This window comes from Podarcis liolepis (genome assembly GCF_965112155.1).
Source record: "Podarcis liolepis genome assembly, chromosome: 5".
Classification (NCBI taxonomy): Eukaryota; Metazoa; Chordata; class Lepidosauria; order Squamata; family Lacertidae; genus Podarcis; species Podarcis liolepis.
Genome location: NC_139556.1, coordinates 57,489,078 through 57,508,095, shown reverse-complemented (window position 1 = coordinate 57,508,095; position 19,018 = coordinate 57,489,078). Strand labels below are relative to the sequence as shown.

At 41.5% G+C, this 19,018-nt stretch overlaps 1 protein-coding gene across 1 annotated transcript in view; it reads left to right on the top strand.

Annotated features, from left to right (window-relative positions):
• The window catches only part of SORCS3 (sortilin related VPS10 domain containing receptor 3), a 428,038-nt gene that overhangs the window by 214,192 nt on the left and 194,828 nt on the right, over window positions 1–19,018 (top strand). The window contains exon 4 of the mRNA XM_083504742.1: window positions 12,849–13,007. Coding sequence (XP_083360868.1) covers window positions 12,849–13,007 — 159 coding nt within the window. The remainder of the gene's footprint in view (window positions 1–12,848; window positions 13,008–19,018) is intronic.

The following is a 19,018-nucleotide window of genomic DNA, read 5'->3' as shown; positions in this document are numbered from 1 at the left end:
TTGCTGAGAATGCTATAGTTATGTTGACTGGAGCTAACTATTTACTCCAAAGTTTATTTCACTTCATTAAATAATCTTTTGTTTGGATGTCAAATTGATTAATTTGCCTCTATAAGTCTTTGCCTCCACACACACACACACCATATTGGGAATAAACCAGTTCCTACGGTAATTGTGGAAGCTTGGCCAAGATCTCAGGATGGTATATGTGCATGGGAAAAACCTTGTATGCAACTGGAACTGACTGTATTACTTTAGAAATCTGAATGTAAACACACATTAAATGCAAAGTTTTATGTGTATCTCTAAAATAAAAAAAGAAAGGACTTATGATTGAAAGCATAAGAAAGTGACAGAGACTGGAATTAGACTGGATTTGGCCACCTGGACACCAAACTGAAGCCTACTCAAGAGTCATGCTTTGTCATGTCTTGCCAAGACCTTTCTTTTGGCGTCTGCCAGGCACTGCAAGCACTAGGGTACCAGTTGCCAGACAGTTGGCAGACCCCATCACACATGTCCTTTTGTTGGCTTGGAATACATAGCGATCAGGAGCAGGGCAGAAAGTGCAATCCCTTTCCCCTCCATATAGGCTGGATTATTGCAATGCATTCTACATGGGGATAACTTTGAAGAGTCTGTAACAACTTCAGTTGGTTCAGAATACGGCTGCAAGTGTGTCTGTGAGTACTCACCCTTGGAATCATGCTACATCCTTCCAGCACCAGCTGTTGAATTATTTCCTGCCACAGTTCAAAGTGAATTGGGGTGATTGGCAGGTCTCTTCACCTCTGAGTCCATGTGATGACAATAACTCTCCAAGTCAAGTAGGGCCCCCCATAAAGTCACAATATAGCCCCATGTTTTCCTATACGATGTCACTATGTTTCTCTAGGTCTATGGACTTATTACTATTGTTGTTGCTATTATTATTTAAATAAAATTAATTTTGAGCTGCAAACTGGCTCAGAATATTTGGGAAATGCAAAAGCCATTGAATAACTGAGTTCTGATCCATGCAGTTGTTAAGGATGTGCCGATCACGTCAGTCTGTACTGGAATTGTTGTTGTTATGAGAGAGCGAGAGAGAGCGCGCACCTCCAGCATTCCTATTTTTCACCCTCATCTGGAAGTCCAGCTCATTCTACACCCATCACTGTGTAGCCAGCTTGGTGTCCTCCAGATGTTGGGACTACAACTCCCATCATCCCCAGCCAGCATGTGCTACATATTCACAACTTTCTCAGTAACCCTTCTGCCAAAACTGCAGAGATTGGGAAACAGGCAGTATTTACCACTTGTACCTAGAATATTTGAGTTCAAAGCAAAGTACATTTCTGTTGTTCCCCACAGACCTCAAAAGCAATTTTGCTTGTTAAAATAACTCTGTTTTGTAAGCAGAAATAGTTACAGTATTATAACGATGGTGGGTTTCCCCCTGTGTATTCTAGGAGTCCCAGCAGAGAAACACGTTGGGAATTCTGGTTCCATAATAGTACTTTTGTAGATTGAGTTCCTGGTCCAACAATTGCCAACACAGCAAAATAACTTCACTTGTACTAATAGCGCTATTAAATTACTTATGTGAATAAAATGGTGCATTGTACATTTCCTTAGCCTTCTTGGCCTTTTAAGGCTAAATATGCCACTACTTTCCCCCTTTACATGTTGAACATGTAAAATAAGCAATTGTGACAATCTCTGTGTGGTATCTTCCCCCCACCCCCAATCTCTATACTTATTTATGGTGGGGAGAAAATGGATGGAGGTTTTCTGTAACAAAATCCAGAGCCTTTCAGTGAAGCTGACTAGGCAGAGATACAGCAGAAATGAAGGGAAGTATTTATGCACCCAGTGCACAATTAAACTCTGGAAGTTGCTACTACAAGGTGGGGTGATGACAACTGTACCTACTATGCTTTCAAAGGGGATTAGACAAATTTATAGAGTATAAAGCTATAGGTGGCAACTGAACATGATGGCTTTGTGCTCTTCTAGATTCAAAGGCAGCATGGCATGTGTTGCTCTGAGCTTTGACCTCACTTGGTAGTGGTTCACATCATAATATATCTGAGTACAGTAGAGGCCCATGCAAGTTGTGTTCAACATCAGCTTTCATACTGTAAACTTTTGCTTCCCAAACTCTGGTCATTAGAGTTTGAAAGTAGTACCAACCTTTGTATCTGGCACACATATTGAGAACAAGAGCAGCACAATGTTCCATTCTGGAGAGTTACACAAGCATCTTGCAGTAATGGTGTCTTTGAACTAACTGTTCGAGCTGATGGGGGGTTATGTTTTCCACATTTTTCATTGTACAGCTGAGTGTTTGCATCCCCAAAGGGATTTATTGCCAACTACATGAGAGAGATGAGAAGTTTGGGGGCGGGTGGAGTTTGGAGGATGGCAGAAAGCACAGAACTGTCAAGGAATGAACTCTACCTTGTTCCTAGCTTATAGCCTTGGGGCATACTCTTTAGCATAGAAGCTGAAAGGTGATGCTTTATTTCAGTGTTGCAAATTTTCACTCCTCCATTTTTGATCAAGAAGGTTGGCTTTAGAAACCTGTGCAAGGCAATGAAATATTGAGCTTGTGCTTTGTTTTACAAACTACTAAGTAAAGGATAGGGTGCTATTTAATTTCCGTTGGGCGTCTGTCTTGTTCTTTCATTACTGTAGTGAAAGTCACCTTTAACACTTTAAGATTTGCATGGATTTTATGGGATTGCCTTGAAATGCTTGCCAAGGTATAAAAGCCGTATGGCTGAAGTACTTTTATAACACATGCTTCATAAACCCATATAAAGTGAGAAGAGTGCACTTCATCCTGTAAGACTGCATCATTATGTTCCAGAAAGATGATAATCTGGAGCTATATCTGCTAATTAAATCTGTTATTAATGTTAATTTCCAAGTAATAATAAGTCATGTTACAAGAAGTTGGAAGAGTAGGTCCAAGCCGGCTGGCCCTTTGGGGTAGAAAAAACCCACAGATTTTTCTGATAAAGGATTGAGGCCACTCAGAAGTTGGCAGTTTTGTAATCCCTGTTGGTCATTGGAATATTTACCTGAGATCTCAGATTAGAACAATTTGCTGAAAGGAATGTCATGAATCACAATGACCCTCTAGGCAGAATTTGAAAGGGAACAGGTTAGGCATGGGAAGTTTTAAAGCATATAATATAAACTCAATTATAGTGTTGAATTGGAATTGGGATGAGATAGAGCCCCACTCTTGGCAGCTTTCTGGAGACCATTGCAAAAGGCTGATCCCTGATTGGCTTTGATCAACCATGTGACCAGGGGAGGACAATTTCCGCCACCCTAAAGGCTTTAATTTGCCTTTGTGGCACAGTACATGGCTAAATCTGAAACATTTACACACACACACACACACACACACACACACACACACACTGTGGTCCAACCAGAGCTTTTTTTCAGTCAGAGCTCATAAAGGCTGGAAATCATGAGAAAAGAATGGCAACAGATATGAATAGCCATGAAAAAGCTAGGATTAAAGGTGGGATTCACTTATGTCTAGGTTAAACTAAGGCAACAGGGCTTCCACAGACTGGACATGTTAGGTAAATCCTGCCCATTGTGTCCATGTATACACAGAGCCTGAAAACTGCAGGTACCAGATTGCTCCTGCAAAGCTAACCAACACATTGAGTCCAGGGCTGGGACTAGCAAGCACCATCCCTGTTCCCCTCCCAACATGTCCATACTTTCAGAAGGTCTGAAGGTGGTTCTAGCCTACAGAATTTCACTTAACCATCTTGAGTTTGAATTTAAGATAATTCCTGCGGTTGAAGACATGTCTTTTCCGCTAAGCACTCTTGCTTTGGAAAGCATGAATATGCGCTGCATACAGAACCCAATTAGGCCTGCTTTTTTCCAGACATTTCTTCAGGTGCAGCTTTATTTTGCTGCTTTTTTTTAAAAAAAAGATGTTTCAGGCACAGCATCTGTGTTCTGTTAATGACAATGGGCGGTTGTTTGTGCCAAGCAGAAGCGCTGTTCTTTAGCCCAGCGGTTATTCCAGCATCAGGATGGTTTTGCGGCTTTCTGCCTACAAAAATTAAACAGAGGCAGGCTAACCTGGGGAGCATATATTCAAAAAGCTGACAAACTGGCTGCCTGCAAGCAAGAGTTTAATGTCCTCTATTTATTCCTGGGAACAAAAGGCATTTATTTCTATCCTGTCTTCTTTATTCATTTTGTAAGATGCTTCTTGCTAATGTAACTCAGCAGTGATATTGTTACAGATATTGTACCTACAAAACTTCTTGGCGCCCATTGAAAGAGGAGGACTCAAGTAATTTGCACTTGGAATTTATGTTTGGTGGTTTTTTTGTGGGGGAGGAAATTAATAAGGCACAAGGAATGGTAATATTGATAGAAATGTCCCTTTATGGTACAACATAACATTCACAGTCAAAAGGGCTTCATTCCTTCCTTTCTTTTTTCAAGAGATGCTGTTGTGTGGGCCAATAAGATTTTTAAGCATTTATGTTTGTAATCCAAACTGAGAATGGGAAGGGGACTAGTGGTGATATAATTTTACAGTCTCTCTGTGTGTAATTTGCTGAGGCTGGGCAAGTGCAGCTGAATTTCAGTAGGCTGTGGGTGGAAGTGGACTGTTTTCAGGCAGGTCTGTCAGACTCATTGCCCTTTGGCTGTACTGTGATAGGGATGGGGCCTCCCTATCTGATTCAGTTTCATGGCAAACTCGCCTCCCATCTATAATACAGGGATAATAATATGGACTTGCCATATAATACAGGTTGTTTCAATAACTACAGCTAGATAACAGAAGAAGCAAAGACTGTGGCCCCATCTGCATTATGCATGTAAAGCATTGTGATACCACTTGAAACAATCATGGCTGCCCCCACAGAATTCTGGGAAGTGTAGTTTGTTAAGGGTGCTGATAGTTGTTCGGATACCCCTGTTCCCTTCACAGTTCTCAAAGTTCCCTGGAAAGAGGAGCTGAACTGGGGCTCTGCGAGGAGAAAGAGAGGGCATGGCTTGCTAAATGCAGTCATGACAGGGGTGAGATTCAAACTAGGGGTTCAGTCTCTATAGTCAATTCCAGATGAGCTGTTTCTTAAGCATTCGTCCTGATTAATTTGCAATGGATTCAAATGATAAGAAAGGAGTTTCTGATTAAACATTAGGAAGAACTTTCTGACAGTAAGAGTTGGTTGACGTTGGGAAGGGCTGTCTTGGAAGGTGGTTGGCTCCCCTTCATGGGATATGTTTAAATAGAGGTTGGGTGTCAGGGACTCCTAAGCTGTGATTCCTGCAGAGTAGATGACCCAGGGGATTCCTTCCAACTCTGCAATTCTATGATCCTATGAAATCTACTTTAGCTGCACAACTTGAACTTGCCTTGTGTGGTTGAATCCCACCCACAAAACAGTGACAACTTGGAAGCAGCCTTAGTCAATATGCTATAATGGAGGGTATGGATTAACAAGCACCTGTCAGTCACAATACTTGGCTTGTGGGTTGCAACTGGTCAAAGGGTATAAGCATGATAGGTCTTCTTATTTGTTTTGCCTTCTACATTAATTTTGGACCCAGCATGAACACTTATAGGCAGGCTATACCATAATAAGTGAAAAATCAGTCTATTCTTTTATTGTGGAAATGTACACCTGAGCAAACATGAAAATCATCTGGATTCTTTCAAGAAGGGAACATTAAAATGGGTATGAAGTGAGAAATTCGCTTTGCATCATGGCAGATGAAGATAATGGACTTTATGGAACTTGCCGAACTGACCAGGAGACTCCAAGACCAGAGAGAAGAGACAGTGGAAGAAGACTGGAAGAAGTTTAAGAAATATTTGAAAAAATATGTTAATATTTAAACCTTAGAATAGCTTTGGAAGTGGATATAGGCTGTAGGGTTAGAAGTAGAAGATAGGGTATTTTAAAATAGTATTATTTGTATGTGATAGAATGTGAAGTTATTTTAAGTGTGATTAAAAAAAAGATGGTTAGAAATTATGATATATGTAAACTGCTAAAGATGAAGTAAAATGAAAATCAGATAGGTGGGACTTGGGGAAGCCCACTTAATGTTTAGATAAATAAGGATATGACAAGAATTTGTTCGTATTGTTTGTCTTTTCTGTTTGTGTTTTTTATTTGTGTTATAAAATGAATATTTTTTGGGGGGGGGGAAGAGAAATTCACTTTACATCAAATACAAACATCTTGTTGGAGGCAGTTTGCATCTGAATGCCAGTTGCTGGGAATCACAAGTGGAAAGAGTGCTGTTGCACTCAGGTGCTGCTTCCAGGCTTCCCATAGGAATCTGGTTGGCAACTATGAAAAGAGGATGCTGAACTAGAGTGACCTTTCACCTGATCCAGCAGGACTCTTCCTACGTTAATTAACATATCCCACAAATTCAAATTCAAAAGAAGAAAAGCGATAAAAACCATGAATTCTAGAAACATGCACTTCAAAACTATGCCTTAAAGCAAGTAAACGTTTTAAGATTCTAGCAAGAATCACCTATGGGTGATTTCTGTTTTGACTGGATTTTCTTGCTCCACTGGAATTGCATCCAGGTATCTGGCATTGCAGTCTAGACTGTGCCCTTGCAAATCCTTCACAGAACAATTTCTGCAGCCAGGATGCAGAAAGGAAAGGGAAATCTTATTCCCTTCAAGTTCGTTTTGCAGCACTACCCCCCCCCCCGAAATAATGTACTTTATATCCTTCTGTAATGGACAGAGAAAAACAATATATAACAAAATGTTCCAGAAAGTAGCAAGGTGAACTATAATTTCCTCTTTAATAAAGGGCTGCCATTTAATCTAATATTATAGAAAATGATTAGATCTTAAAAGGCTATAAATTATATTTGACAACTCTCTGGTGTTCCTTATGGCAATTATAAATGGCGGTCCTGGGCATTGCCAGAGAAGCTGGTGTTTGTTTATTGGCTGCTAATGAAAAGAGATTAATCTAAATCACGAATGGGGTGGATCCTTTGCTGAAGACACATAATAAGAAGAGGTAGTTTTGCCCTTTGACAAATGTAAAGTGTTATTTTCCACATATATCTATTTTTTATTATGATGATTATTTTGGTTCACATATTATTATTTTGGAGGGGGTTGCTGTGGAAAGGGTTAAATGTTATTAAATAGGGAGATAGGCTCTCACTGCACAGTCTTTTTCTTTCCATGAGCTTTTCCATCTTTGCTTTACTGAAGCTGATACCGTTTTGATTTTCTTGTGTGAACCAAAGCTGGAAAGGCTCCCTGCTGATTTGTATAATCCAAGCCAAACTGATATCGGTTTCAGTAAACCAAAGATGTTGGGGATTTTGCTCATCATCTGTCATGTCTGGGATCAGATTACCAGAAAAAATGGATACAGCTACGCTTCACGCTCATTCTCCTAGTTGTGCTCAGATGCCTGGGACTCTTATACATATTCAGGCCAAGCTTAATAGATTAGATTTCTATTTTATAGCTCCTTCCTTGAATGAAGCCACAAGCAGACCCCTGTTCCTCCTTCCAGGACCCCCCCCTTTCTCTGCTAGTCTGTTGTAGGTTCTGGAGTGGACTAGTCTGTGATGAACCCTGGGCATTCTGAAATCAAGGAATTGCTGTTCCACAAATCTTATAGGAAGGTTGCATTGGGATCAGGCTGAAGACATTGATCAGTTCAATCAGGAACTGAACCAGTGAGTGAAATGTGGTAGAGGTCACTGTTTTGTGTGTGTGTGTAAAGCAGCTAATTGGGAATAGCTCAGAAAGCAAACAATGCAGATCAAACTGAAGTGTCCCATATTGTCTACTCCTCAATAGGGATGGGCAAATCTTTCAGTTTTGATTTCTCTCCATTGCTCATTTCCCCAATACAGTGGTACCTCAGGTTACAAACACCTCGGGTTACAAACACTTTGGGTTACAGACTCCGCTAAACCAGAAGTAGTACCTTGGGTTAATAACTTTACCTCAGGATGAGAACAGAAATCGTGCACCGGAGACATGGCCGCAGCAGGAGGCCCCATTAGCTAAAGTGGTACCTCAGGTTAAGAACGGTTTCAGGTTAAGAATGGACCTCTGGAATGAATTAAGTTTGTAACCAGAGGTAATAATAATAATAATAATAATAATAATAATAATAATAATAATTTATTATATATACCCCGCCCATCTGGCTGGGCTTCCCCAGCCACTCTGGGCGGCTTCCAAAAGAATATTAAAATACTATAATACATCAAACATTAAAAGCTTCCTGAAACAGGGCTGCCTTCAGATGTCTTCTAAAAGCCTGGTAGTTGTTGTTCTCTTTGACATCTGGTGGGAGGGTGTTCCACAGGGAAGCCGCCACTACTGAGAAGGCCCTCTGCCTGGTTCCCTGTAACTTGGCTTCTCGCAGTGAGGGAACCGCCAGAAGGCCCTCGGTGCTGGACCTCAGTGTCCGGGTAGAGTGATGGGGGTGGAGATGCTCCTTCAGATACCACTGTATTAAGTTCACTTCTCCAGATATCTGCACCAGTTCACTTTTTTTTTAGAAGTCCGTATGAAAATTCATCAGATACTAATTTCTTCTAATATGCACAAATCTGTATGCAACTGTGCCTAATATATAAAGTTTTGCGAAGCAGTTTTCCTGAATATAGTGCATTTTTGTACGTTATTTTCATGAATATATGCATGCTTTACCTCGGTATATGCATTTTTGTACACATAGCCAGGCTGCAGAACTGCATTGCAAAATTCAGAGAAGTGCAAATTTTGATGGATGGCTGCATTTCAGTTTGTGCATTGTTCCTGAAAGTGTGAATTGGGGAGTTTTGCCTTTAAATCTGAACTGAACTAAATTCCTCCCCTTTCCTACTCCCATTTACTTGTTCTAGATTAGTGAAAGCTATGCAAGTGAGAATATGGGCTAGATCACACCCTTTTATTATGCAAATTCCTTGGTAACTCTTTTGAGGGTTACTAGTTGTTACAGGATGATGTGGAAGGTGAAGCTCATCAGAACCTTATTTCCCTTTTCAACACAAGGAAGGGGGAAAGCTAGATATTTATACATGAAGGGTAATTAGTGGTATTTTTTAAACAGAGAAAAGGAGCCAGTTTGGGGATGCGAGAAAGGAATTACAGCTGGAGACAAGAATGCAGAAAGCTGGGCTGTGGTAGACTAGAGGGTATCTCTGAGAATCTGATTTGTGGCAGTGGATTTATTGATTGTAGGAATGTTTAACTTCTGCAAACACTGTGAGCTATATTTGCCAATAAACCCATATATTAATGCCAAAAAAGAAGAAGAGAGATTGCAGTGATCTCTCCATGCAAAGGAAGCCAAACTCAGCTGTGCTCTGTATCTGGAAAGTCTGATCACTTGGGAAAGTAGAGATTGCACAAGGAATATGCTCACTTTGCAGAGCTACCAGAGAAAACTTTTTTCTTGGTTAGTCTTCAGACACGAGTCCTATGTGGTTGCTGCTAGTTGCAATTATTAAGGATATGGGGAGACAGAGCCCTTCCGTGCCCCCCATTCAGAGTTACAGCAAACAACTTGGTTTGCAGGAAACATCCAGGGAAAGCACATCTTCCCTCAGGATATTATGGAAAGATGAGAACTTTGTTCACATGTTTCCCACATCTTCACTGAATATGGAGGCTCAGGAAGATGATCATGCTTCTGGCCCTTTCCAAACCTCCACATGTTCAGTGGATTGTCTGGGCAGAGCCAGTGTTTGCAGAAGTTAAAGTACATAAGCTAGGAAGACTTGGTCTTCTGAAAAGTCTTCAGCTGCATAGAGCGAGCCTAGCCCCATACAACTTGTTTGCCTAAAGTATTTTGGCAAGTCTTTGGCTGAATACACGGAGGTAGGGAGCAGAAACAGTGAGCGCCATCACATTCTCCCAGTCAACCTTTTAATCTGAATGTGTGGAGTCCCCTAGAGATACAGCTGGCACAAGTTCCTTTAAGCAGAGTTTCCTGACAAAGCAGCTGCAAAGGGAGATATGCCACACACATTTAAACTATAGGGACTGCAAGTCCCCAAATAGCACAACCAGTGCTGTAAGGCTGCAATCCTATTCCCACCTACCTGGGAAGAAGGCCTATTGAAGCAAAAAGTGAGTCAACAATGAATCATTGGGAAATTTGGATACCCATCTGCTGTACTCTATAATTAAGACCCTTAACCTCTTTATCCAAGCTTAGAACAAGAGGAAATCTTTAATCTATAACATTCTTCACTTGATAACCTTTAGTGAGTGGCAAATCTGTTTCCCCAGAGAATCTTTGTTTTAAAAGTAGCATCCTTCTGAAATGTTTTGCTTTGTGGCACTCTTCCATTCTCTTTCATCTAGTCTGCAGATGTAAGCAAATGTTAGTAATGTGAGCTACAGATATCTCTCTTATCCTCTGGATATGAATAAATAGATCAGGAAACAAAGTTAGTCCCAAACAGAAGCTTTCTTGAATCCTGAAAAGGTGATTTAGTTCCCCCCCCCCAAATAGGGATTAGAGGTGACAACCTTTTTCTCTTTTATTGTGCAATATGGAAGTCCTTTGGGAAGCAAAAAGAAATAAAGGCTTATTTCCATGGTATACTGAGCTTTTGTCACAGCGGCCCTAGAGATGATAGAGGTGATAATTCCTATTGAGCTAAGTTTTTGCTGAAGTGAGGCTTTGAGATGCTCAAAGCTGATTTTTAGTGCCAAGCTGAAATGCTGCTAGCCTGATCTTACACTCTGAAGCAACAGCAGGTCTCCACAGACAAAACTGCTTGTGTGCTACGATTCCAGTTGAACACAAAAAGTACATAATCTGCCACTGGGAAATAAAATTCAGCTTCCTGCAAATTTCAGCTATCAAAAACAAAAAAGGGGAATGTGTCTGAAAATATATGCATGAAAGCTGATCATTCTAATTTAATGGATAGTTGTTCTTATCGCTTGAAAGACTGTGTGAGCAAGGAGTTGCTGAATAAGATAAGAGGTGGAGCTTAGTCACCTACATAGCTCCTTGCTCCTCACCATGACTATGAAAACTGGAATAAATTATGCAAAATAGGAAATATTGCAGAATAGATCATGCAAAATAAGGCATTATGTAAATTTTCCCTTCTGTGAAATTTATACCAGCCGTAGAATAAAGCTTTTCTTGTTGCAGAATTTTGGCACATGCGATAAAAATCGGTGACTGTGGAGTATTGTACAGACCATTGCAACCGTTTAGAGTTAGCTGAAGGGGTCACCTTGACCCTTGTCACTGTGTCTGCCTAATGAAAGTGGTGAATTCCTAGGTAGAATGCTTTCCCTTTTTTGCTATCACCAGTATAAATAATTAGCTGATCTAAGAACAAGCTAGTTTGTTTAGTTTCTGAAATTTATTACTTCCCAGAGCATAAACAGAGTAAAAGCATCCGATCATTGCTGCTGCCCAAATGCCCAGGAAAAGAAAAGTTTATTTGTCTGGCATCAAAATGATGACAGAGTTGGTGCTACATGGGCCTTTCAGGGAAGAGCAGTCCATGGATGGAAGCTACTACTCTATGGAGCTCCTTTGGAGCTGGTGCACAGAGTAGTTTGTCAGATGACAATCTCAGGGTCCATGCAGGTTTGCATGAGGAGAGGTCATGTCGTGAAGAATATCCTTGTACGAGCCAAGAGATGTCAGTGTCAGTTGTGCTACCACAAAGGGCTTGCCAAAGGAACTAAGTTTGGAATAAAACATTTTAGTATACAGTATAAGGCCTTATATATAGTCAGTTGTCAAATTTGATGTTGACACTATTATCACTTCAGATGCAGAGTTCAACATTTGAGTGTGGAATATGAAAATCATTCACTGGGCAAAATGTTTAAACCAGGAGTGGGGTGCATCTTTCAGACTGAGGGCCACATTACCTCACAGAGAACCTTCTGGTGGCCACATGCAGATGATGGGCAGAGCCAGAGACAAAGGTGGGCAGGGCAATGGATGTGACTCTTGCCTTTGTACAGTTCTACCCACACAAAAGCCATAGGGTCTATACATCCACCCACCCCTCTCCACCATTCATTCAAGCAAGAGTTCAATGGTGCATTCCAACTAGGCAGTGTAACTATATACAGTGGTAAAGGTAAAGGGACCCCTGACCATTAGGTCCAGTTGTGGCCGACTCTGGGGTTGTGGCGCTCATCTCGCTTTATTGGCCAAGGGAGCTGGCGTACAGCTTCCGGGTCATGTGGCCAGCATGACTAAGCCACTTCTGGTGAACCAGAGCAGCGCACAGAAACGCCGTTTACCTTCTCGCCAGAGCGGTACCTATTTATTTACTTGCACTGGCATACTTTCGAACTGCTAGGTTGGCAGGAGCAGGGACCAAGCAACGGGAGCTCACTCTGTCACGGGGATTTGAACCGCCAACTTTCTGATCAGCAAGTCCTAGGCTCTTTGGTTTAACCCACAGCGCCACCTGCGTCCCAATATGCAGTGGTACCTCGGTTTAAAAACAGCCCTGTTTACGAACGATTTGGTTTACAAACTCCGCAAAACTGGAAGTAGTGTCCTGGTTTGAGAACTTTACCTCCTTCTAAGAAAAGAATCTGAACAGTGGGAGGGCACCAGTGGCGGGAGGCCTCATAGGGAAAGCGCACCTCGGTTTAAGAATGGTTGCGGTTTAAGAATGGACTTCCGGAATGGATTAAGTTCATAAACCAAGGTACCACTGTAGGGACAATTCTTAGATGTAATGTAACTATATAGGGGCAATATATATGATAATAATCTCAAGTTAGTATCAGATATGTAGTTAAGCCTATTCCCACCTTTTTCTTGTCTTGTCTTTTCTTTCTTTTTATATAGATAATGCTCTTGAGTGATCCTGAGATTGAAAGTAGCATACTCATCAGTAACGACGAAGGCGCCACCTATCAAAAATATCGGCTCAGCTTCTACATCCAGAGCCTGCTGTTCCATCCTAAGCAAGAGGACTGGATTCTAGCATACAGCCTTGACCAAAAGGTACATTGCTCATGATATATCTTTTCCACGTTTCAGATGCAATGCTACACCAGTGTTTAGTGCTACATGTACTAGAAGCTGTAAGCCTTAGGCGTAAGTGCTCTCTCTTCCCTGGTATGATAGGAAGCATTTAAATTGTGAATTGGAGTCCAGCAACACCTCACCAGCCCCAGCTAGCATGACCAATGGCTAGCTGTTGTAGTCCAGGAATATCTGGAGGGCCACAGGTTCCAACTACCGTTTAAAATACAGTTTGTTGAAACAAGCCAGGATTAAACCTAACCTATGGTTTGATCATGGCAATCAAATCATGGTTTAGAGTTTCCCCAGATCAAACAACAAACTTAAAACAGGGAGTGAAAGCTTCTGATCACTTCCTTTTGCCACATTGGAAGTTGAGAGGGAAGAATGAAGCAGTGCCTGAACTTTAGGCTGCTGTTCCTCATTCATTGTATACATACTATCTGGTGAATAAATGTCTGGAGAATCCGTACTGTCTAGTGATGGCAATTCATGCACAGAAAGCTTTTCTTTTTGTGGATCATCTGTATCAGGTACTCAACAGGTTGCTACAAAGGAGAAAGAAGATTGCATCCAGCAATGGGGCAAAGCCTGATACTTGGTTAACACGTTCACATCCAAATGGACCAGCTTATTCTGCGTGCATGAACATGCATTCACTGAACTTTATTTTTTTATAATAATTTTTATTAACTTTTCATTAATAATAATCCAATATAAGCCACATCGATACAATACCAAATCATAATACAATTTAAAAAGCCAATTATTCCATTCCAAATTAAACATTTTTGGGTGACTTTCCATGTTCTGGTCTTGGGTAGATGCTATTGTTGTTCCTTCTCCTGCTTCCATTCTTATTTGATCCAAATAATACCATCCCGATGTTATTCCTTTATGCATTCACTGAACTTTAAATGGTGCTCCCAGGTCCCTGCGCAGGGGATTCACCTGCAACCCTCTTTTTTTTGCCTCACACTATCGGCTTCCCCATTTCCAAGCTTGCAAAAATGATTTCTAAACATAGGAATTTAAACAACTCTTTGTGGCTGTAGTCCAGGGGACTCATGGAGTCATGGTATGCTGAAAGCAAAATTGCAAAGGGGTCAGGTACATCTCTGCTATTTGTCTTATTTTGAGCTATGTAGAACTCTTCTGTGTTTTAATTCTCATTTAACACAGCTGCCATCCCTGTTTGTTGTAGCACTGTTAATCCTGTCAGGTGCAAATTGTAACAAAACTGCAGTCCCTTATTATGCCTCAATCTTTAGAGAAAACGTCAATAGGATTCCAGAAACTTAGAAGCCCTGTTTAAGCATTACTCACATTTAAGAAGAAAAAGAAAAGGTGGCACTGTAGTTTTAGTTCTGCCTTACTATCATATCTCTTCCCCGCTTCCAGTAGCCACATGTTGCACATGATTGGGTGAGCTGAAAGACAGCTTATCAGCGGCAGCGCCGATTGCTGTTGGGAGAGCTGGGGTGTGTGTGGAGGGGGGGGGTTCCTTTCTGTGTGGTTGGCTGACTCTGACATTGGTTTCAGTTGGTTGATAAGATTCCCTGCTGAAATCCAAAAATTGAATTGGCCAGTGATGGCCTTTCTGAGGGGCGGGGCTCTGGGGACAGACTGGGTGAAGCTTGTCATAACAGGTCCTCCTCCACATCACTAATCTGGCACGGCTCTTATGTGTGGCTTTCTCTTCACATGGCCATAGGCAACATGTGGTTTCTGAGGGCTGAGGGCAGAGGGTAATTCACCATTGGGGGAAGGTCTAAAAGCAGCCCTGCTCCTTGTTCTACATGCCTATTCTGAGCAATGCATGAATAGGGCTATACTGTCTGAAGAAAATAATGTTATCCCATAGACACTGTAATGTTGACGGCAGACATTTTTCATGAAAGATCATCTAAAAGGATCTCTGTTAGGAACAAACACATTAGTTGTCTTTTTGGTGATGGGGTTATGCATAACTGTTGCAGGATATGGATGAGAGGGTAACTGCAGAGCAATAGTCTTGAAATAACGATAGATTCAAAAGAAGTGCTCGTCATGTAACAGCCTGAAATTTTTCTCGATGGATGTTATTGATGGGATGGCGCTTGTCGGTTGTTGCTTTTGCAGAAAACATGCTCCCTCTGTTTGTTGCTTTTTCTTCCCCCTAAAAGCTGGATTCTGATCTAACCCCTGCTGCAGTGTCTCTTCTCCCATTCAATTTAACGAAGGGGCACATACTGTGAAGTGCTTTCAAATGCAGCAGGAGCTGAGATATACCCTTTAGTACTCTGCAAAGCTTCATGTATATGGATGATGGTGTTCAATGGATGGGTGAATAAAACAACATGGAGACCAGTTTATAATTTTTCAAGATATAGTCACACCCATTTTCAATCTTTTTAGAATACTGAATTATTTGTAAACATTGAAATTAGCAAGTTCCCCAACTTTGTCAATGAATGCTTGAATTCAAAAGCCTTGGGTTTGTTCCTCAATTAGGGAAAATTCAGTATATCTTCTCTCTTCTGCAATGCCCCTTGCTTTAAAGAGTCCAACACATCCTAAGTTCTTCTAGCCAGGGCTGGACCATTGAGCTAAGAGAAGCAATGAATTGTGGTCAGACACACTCTTTCCCAAAGCTGAGGTAGTATAGAAGCATATATGCCTCAGGTTTCCTACCTTTTCATGAGTACATGCATATCCCCAAGGAATATAAAGACTGGGGGGGGGGGGGAGAAGTGGGGCAGATGATGGGACCAGCTATTATTATTTTTACCTTTCAAGTGCTACCTGTGGAACATTTGCTGTAGGGGATGGTCTTTCAGTCACAAAAAATGGTAGCAATGATCCGTAGGCTTTTGAGGGAACAAGTACAAAACTGCTTTCATATGGAGGTTTCTTTTGGGGTGTTGGATATGCTCATCCTGACTCAATGATGTCTTAGTATTGCCATACAGCCTTTTTCTGATCTCCTGTTTGCCCATGCAACAGATGTTTGGAATTGTGAGCTTTGTGTGGAACACAGAGGGGTGAGCACATTGTAACATTTTCCACAGTGAACTTCTACCTCAGATTTTGGAATGTCTGTTGTGGCATGCACAAGAAGCAGGGGAAGTTCTTTGGCTCAGCAGTTATATTTGTGAAGCGCCCCGGCTTTCCCTTGGAGAGTAAATTCATTAGTGGCCCATTGAACAATGTCTCCTGTGCTGCAATATACCACAGTCCCCAGGTCTTTTACGGCCTGACCTAAGTAATTTAATGCACTTTAAAGTGTTCTATTATATACTGCACCAGTAACCACAGATAATAACTTGAATATAGCCTTTACCTTGTTAACAGAAGGCACCAGGTTCACATTGCTATTTCTTTGATGATGCCACAGTGACATTTGCAGATGCAAAGCCACTGTAAATGTAGAGTTCTTTACTGTGCCAGGCAGTCATTGTATGAAAGGACTTAGCCAAATGTCAGTCCTTCTGCAAGCTCAGATGTTCGGTGTATCCAGGAATTTCGCAGTATGAATTGAAAGACCCAATATATCTGTTTGATGTTGCTGAATGGTTTGATGTTACTTTTAAGCTAGATATATATATATATATATATATATATATATATATATATATATATATATGCTTTCGTATATATATATATGCCTGTGTTTGGACAAAGACCACAGTAATAAAGAAACAAATGATCAGCTGCTGGGTATATGATGTGTCTGTCAGGAAACTCAGTGGTAATCCAGGCTAGGGTTGGTTTGGGTTAGAATACCCAAATTCTATAACTCCCCACTCCTAATTTGTGAGATTGAATGTTCCAAATTCTGCACTGATTTTTGTGTGTGAAAGGAGCAAATATATGTACGTTCATTTTCTTTAAGAACATAAGATGAGCCTGCTGAACCAAGCCAATGGGCCATGTCATCCAACATCCTGTCTCACTGTGGCCAGCCACATGCCTTTGGGAACCCTGCAAGCTGGACATGAGCAAAGCAGCTTTCTGCAAGTCCGAGTGACTGGTATTCAGAGGCATAATGTTAAAGTTGGGGGGGGGGAGAACATTTTTCGGTGACTGGATGCTGGCGTAAAGACCTCAAGACCTTCTCCTTGTGGTCTCTTCTCCCCATTCCACGGGTCTCGAGCCACTACTCCACTCCTCTATACTGCTGAGTATGTGCTCAATCACATGATCTGCTTTTTAAGCTCAAAGGGTTATCTGGTAGGGGAGATAAAGGGTGCTGGCATGTGGGGCAGCTATGTTCACATTCTCAGCAGAACTCATTACCTTGGGACATGCCATGGCTTTAGTGAGGAGGCTGTTTCAGAGGTTTGATGGTGGCAGTGGAATTCAGCTTTGGTTCAGAAATTCATAGAACTGATAGAATTGTAGAGTTGGGAGGAACCATGAGGGTCATCTAGTCCAGCCCCCTGCAATGCAATATTCTTTTGCCCAACATGGGGCTCAAAGCCACTGCCCTGAGATTAAGAGTCTCATGCTCTACCAACTAGCTATCACTTTCTAATAAATGGCTTATTACTAAAACACCTGCCACAATGTTGCTAATCAAACAAGTTGTAAAATGCAAGAGCTTGGCAATCAAAGGCCTCATCTTCCACTAAGTATATTCATCATCAAGATTCTTCATTAATCTATATATCTCCTCCTTTGAGTTGCTGAATTAGATGTTTGAAGTAGTATGGCAGTGTGCCATCTCAGCACACCTGGTAGTCAATCTCCATCCCAGCAAGGTCTTCCCAGTAATCACAGTGCTGAAATTTGAAAGTCTAATTCCACGTATGGAGTCATCATGACTTCCGAGACTGTATAATGTCTGCATGTGTTTAAAAGAATGACAAGAAAATGGGTTATATGGTGGGGAGCAGAGAGAGGGAGGGCAAGGCAAGTTACATAGACATGAAAGTTAGAAGCAGGACTCCCATAATTACCAAATCTTTTCACAGATCTTTTCAAAGTGAGATTTAAACCCCATCTTAACATTATATGCACTACTACTTAACTCTAGATCACTGACAGTAGCAAATCCAGCCCCTGATAGAATCCAACAAACTAATAGCTACCTTAACAGCTTACATAATTTCCATCTACTTCTTTTCAATAAATATTTTATATCTATAAATATGGAGCTCTCCTTAGATGGGCTCAGAATAGGCTGAGCAATTTCTCACAACGTTTGGGTGAATGCTCACCTCATTCCACAGCAATGCAACTTAAATCAGATCCTGTCATATCACCACTGATGAGGCACGGACAGATCCAGTAATTGCCCCAACCTTCCCACTCACCCGTGAGCCTACCACTGGAGTTGCAGTTCCAGTGCCAGGCAGAAAAAAAGATTCTTTCCTCCCACAGCTAGGGTCAAAGTTGGAGCCGCAGTGTCAGGACTGTGCTGTGAGCAGCAGCCTCTGAGATGAGCCAAGACAGTGGTGAGGGCCAAAGAGCAAACCAGGAGGCAGGACTAACTAAGGATACTGGCCAGTCCTCATGAGGAATTTGTGTTCAGTCCATGGAAGAGGAAGCACCTTATATTGCTTCCTGCTCAGAAGGTTCTAATTGCCAGCCTGGGTGGGCAGAGTCAGTTCAGAGAAACTGCCACCTGCAGTTCCATGGGGCAGCTATACCCAGATTCAGCATTTCCTGACACATAGCTAGATTATGATTCTTGAGAACCTCCTTGAGATCTTAGCTAGGTGATGATGATGATGATAATGATGATTCTGTGAACCCCCTTGAGATCTTATGATGAAGGGTTGTATATAAATCTAATAAATGAAATAAAATAAACGAGAGGGCTGGTGTGTGGGCAGGATCGTTGGGAGACAGAAGGTTGAGATGCCACGGACAGTGGATAGGAGTTGAGCTGTCAGACTCGAATTAAAATAGCAGCATGAGTTTCGTATTCCAAGCCAAAGGATTATGAAACTCGACACCAGCTTTGCATTTCTTAGTCTCTGCTGAAGGTTAAGGACCTGATGAAG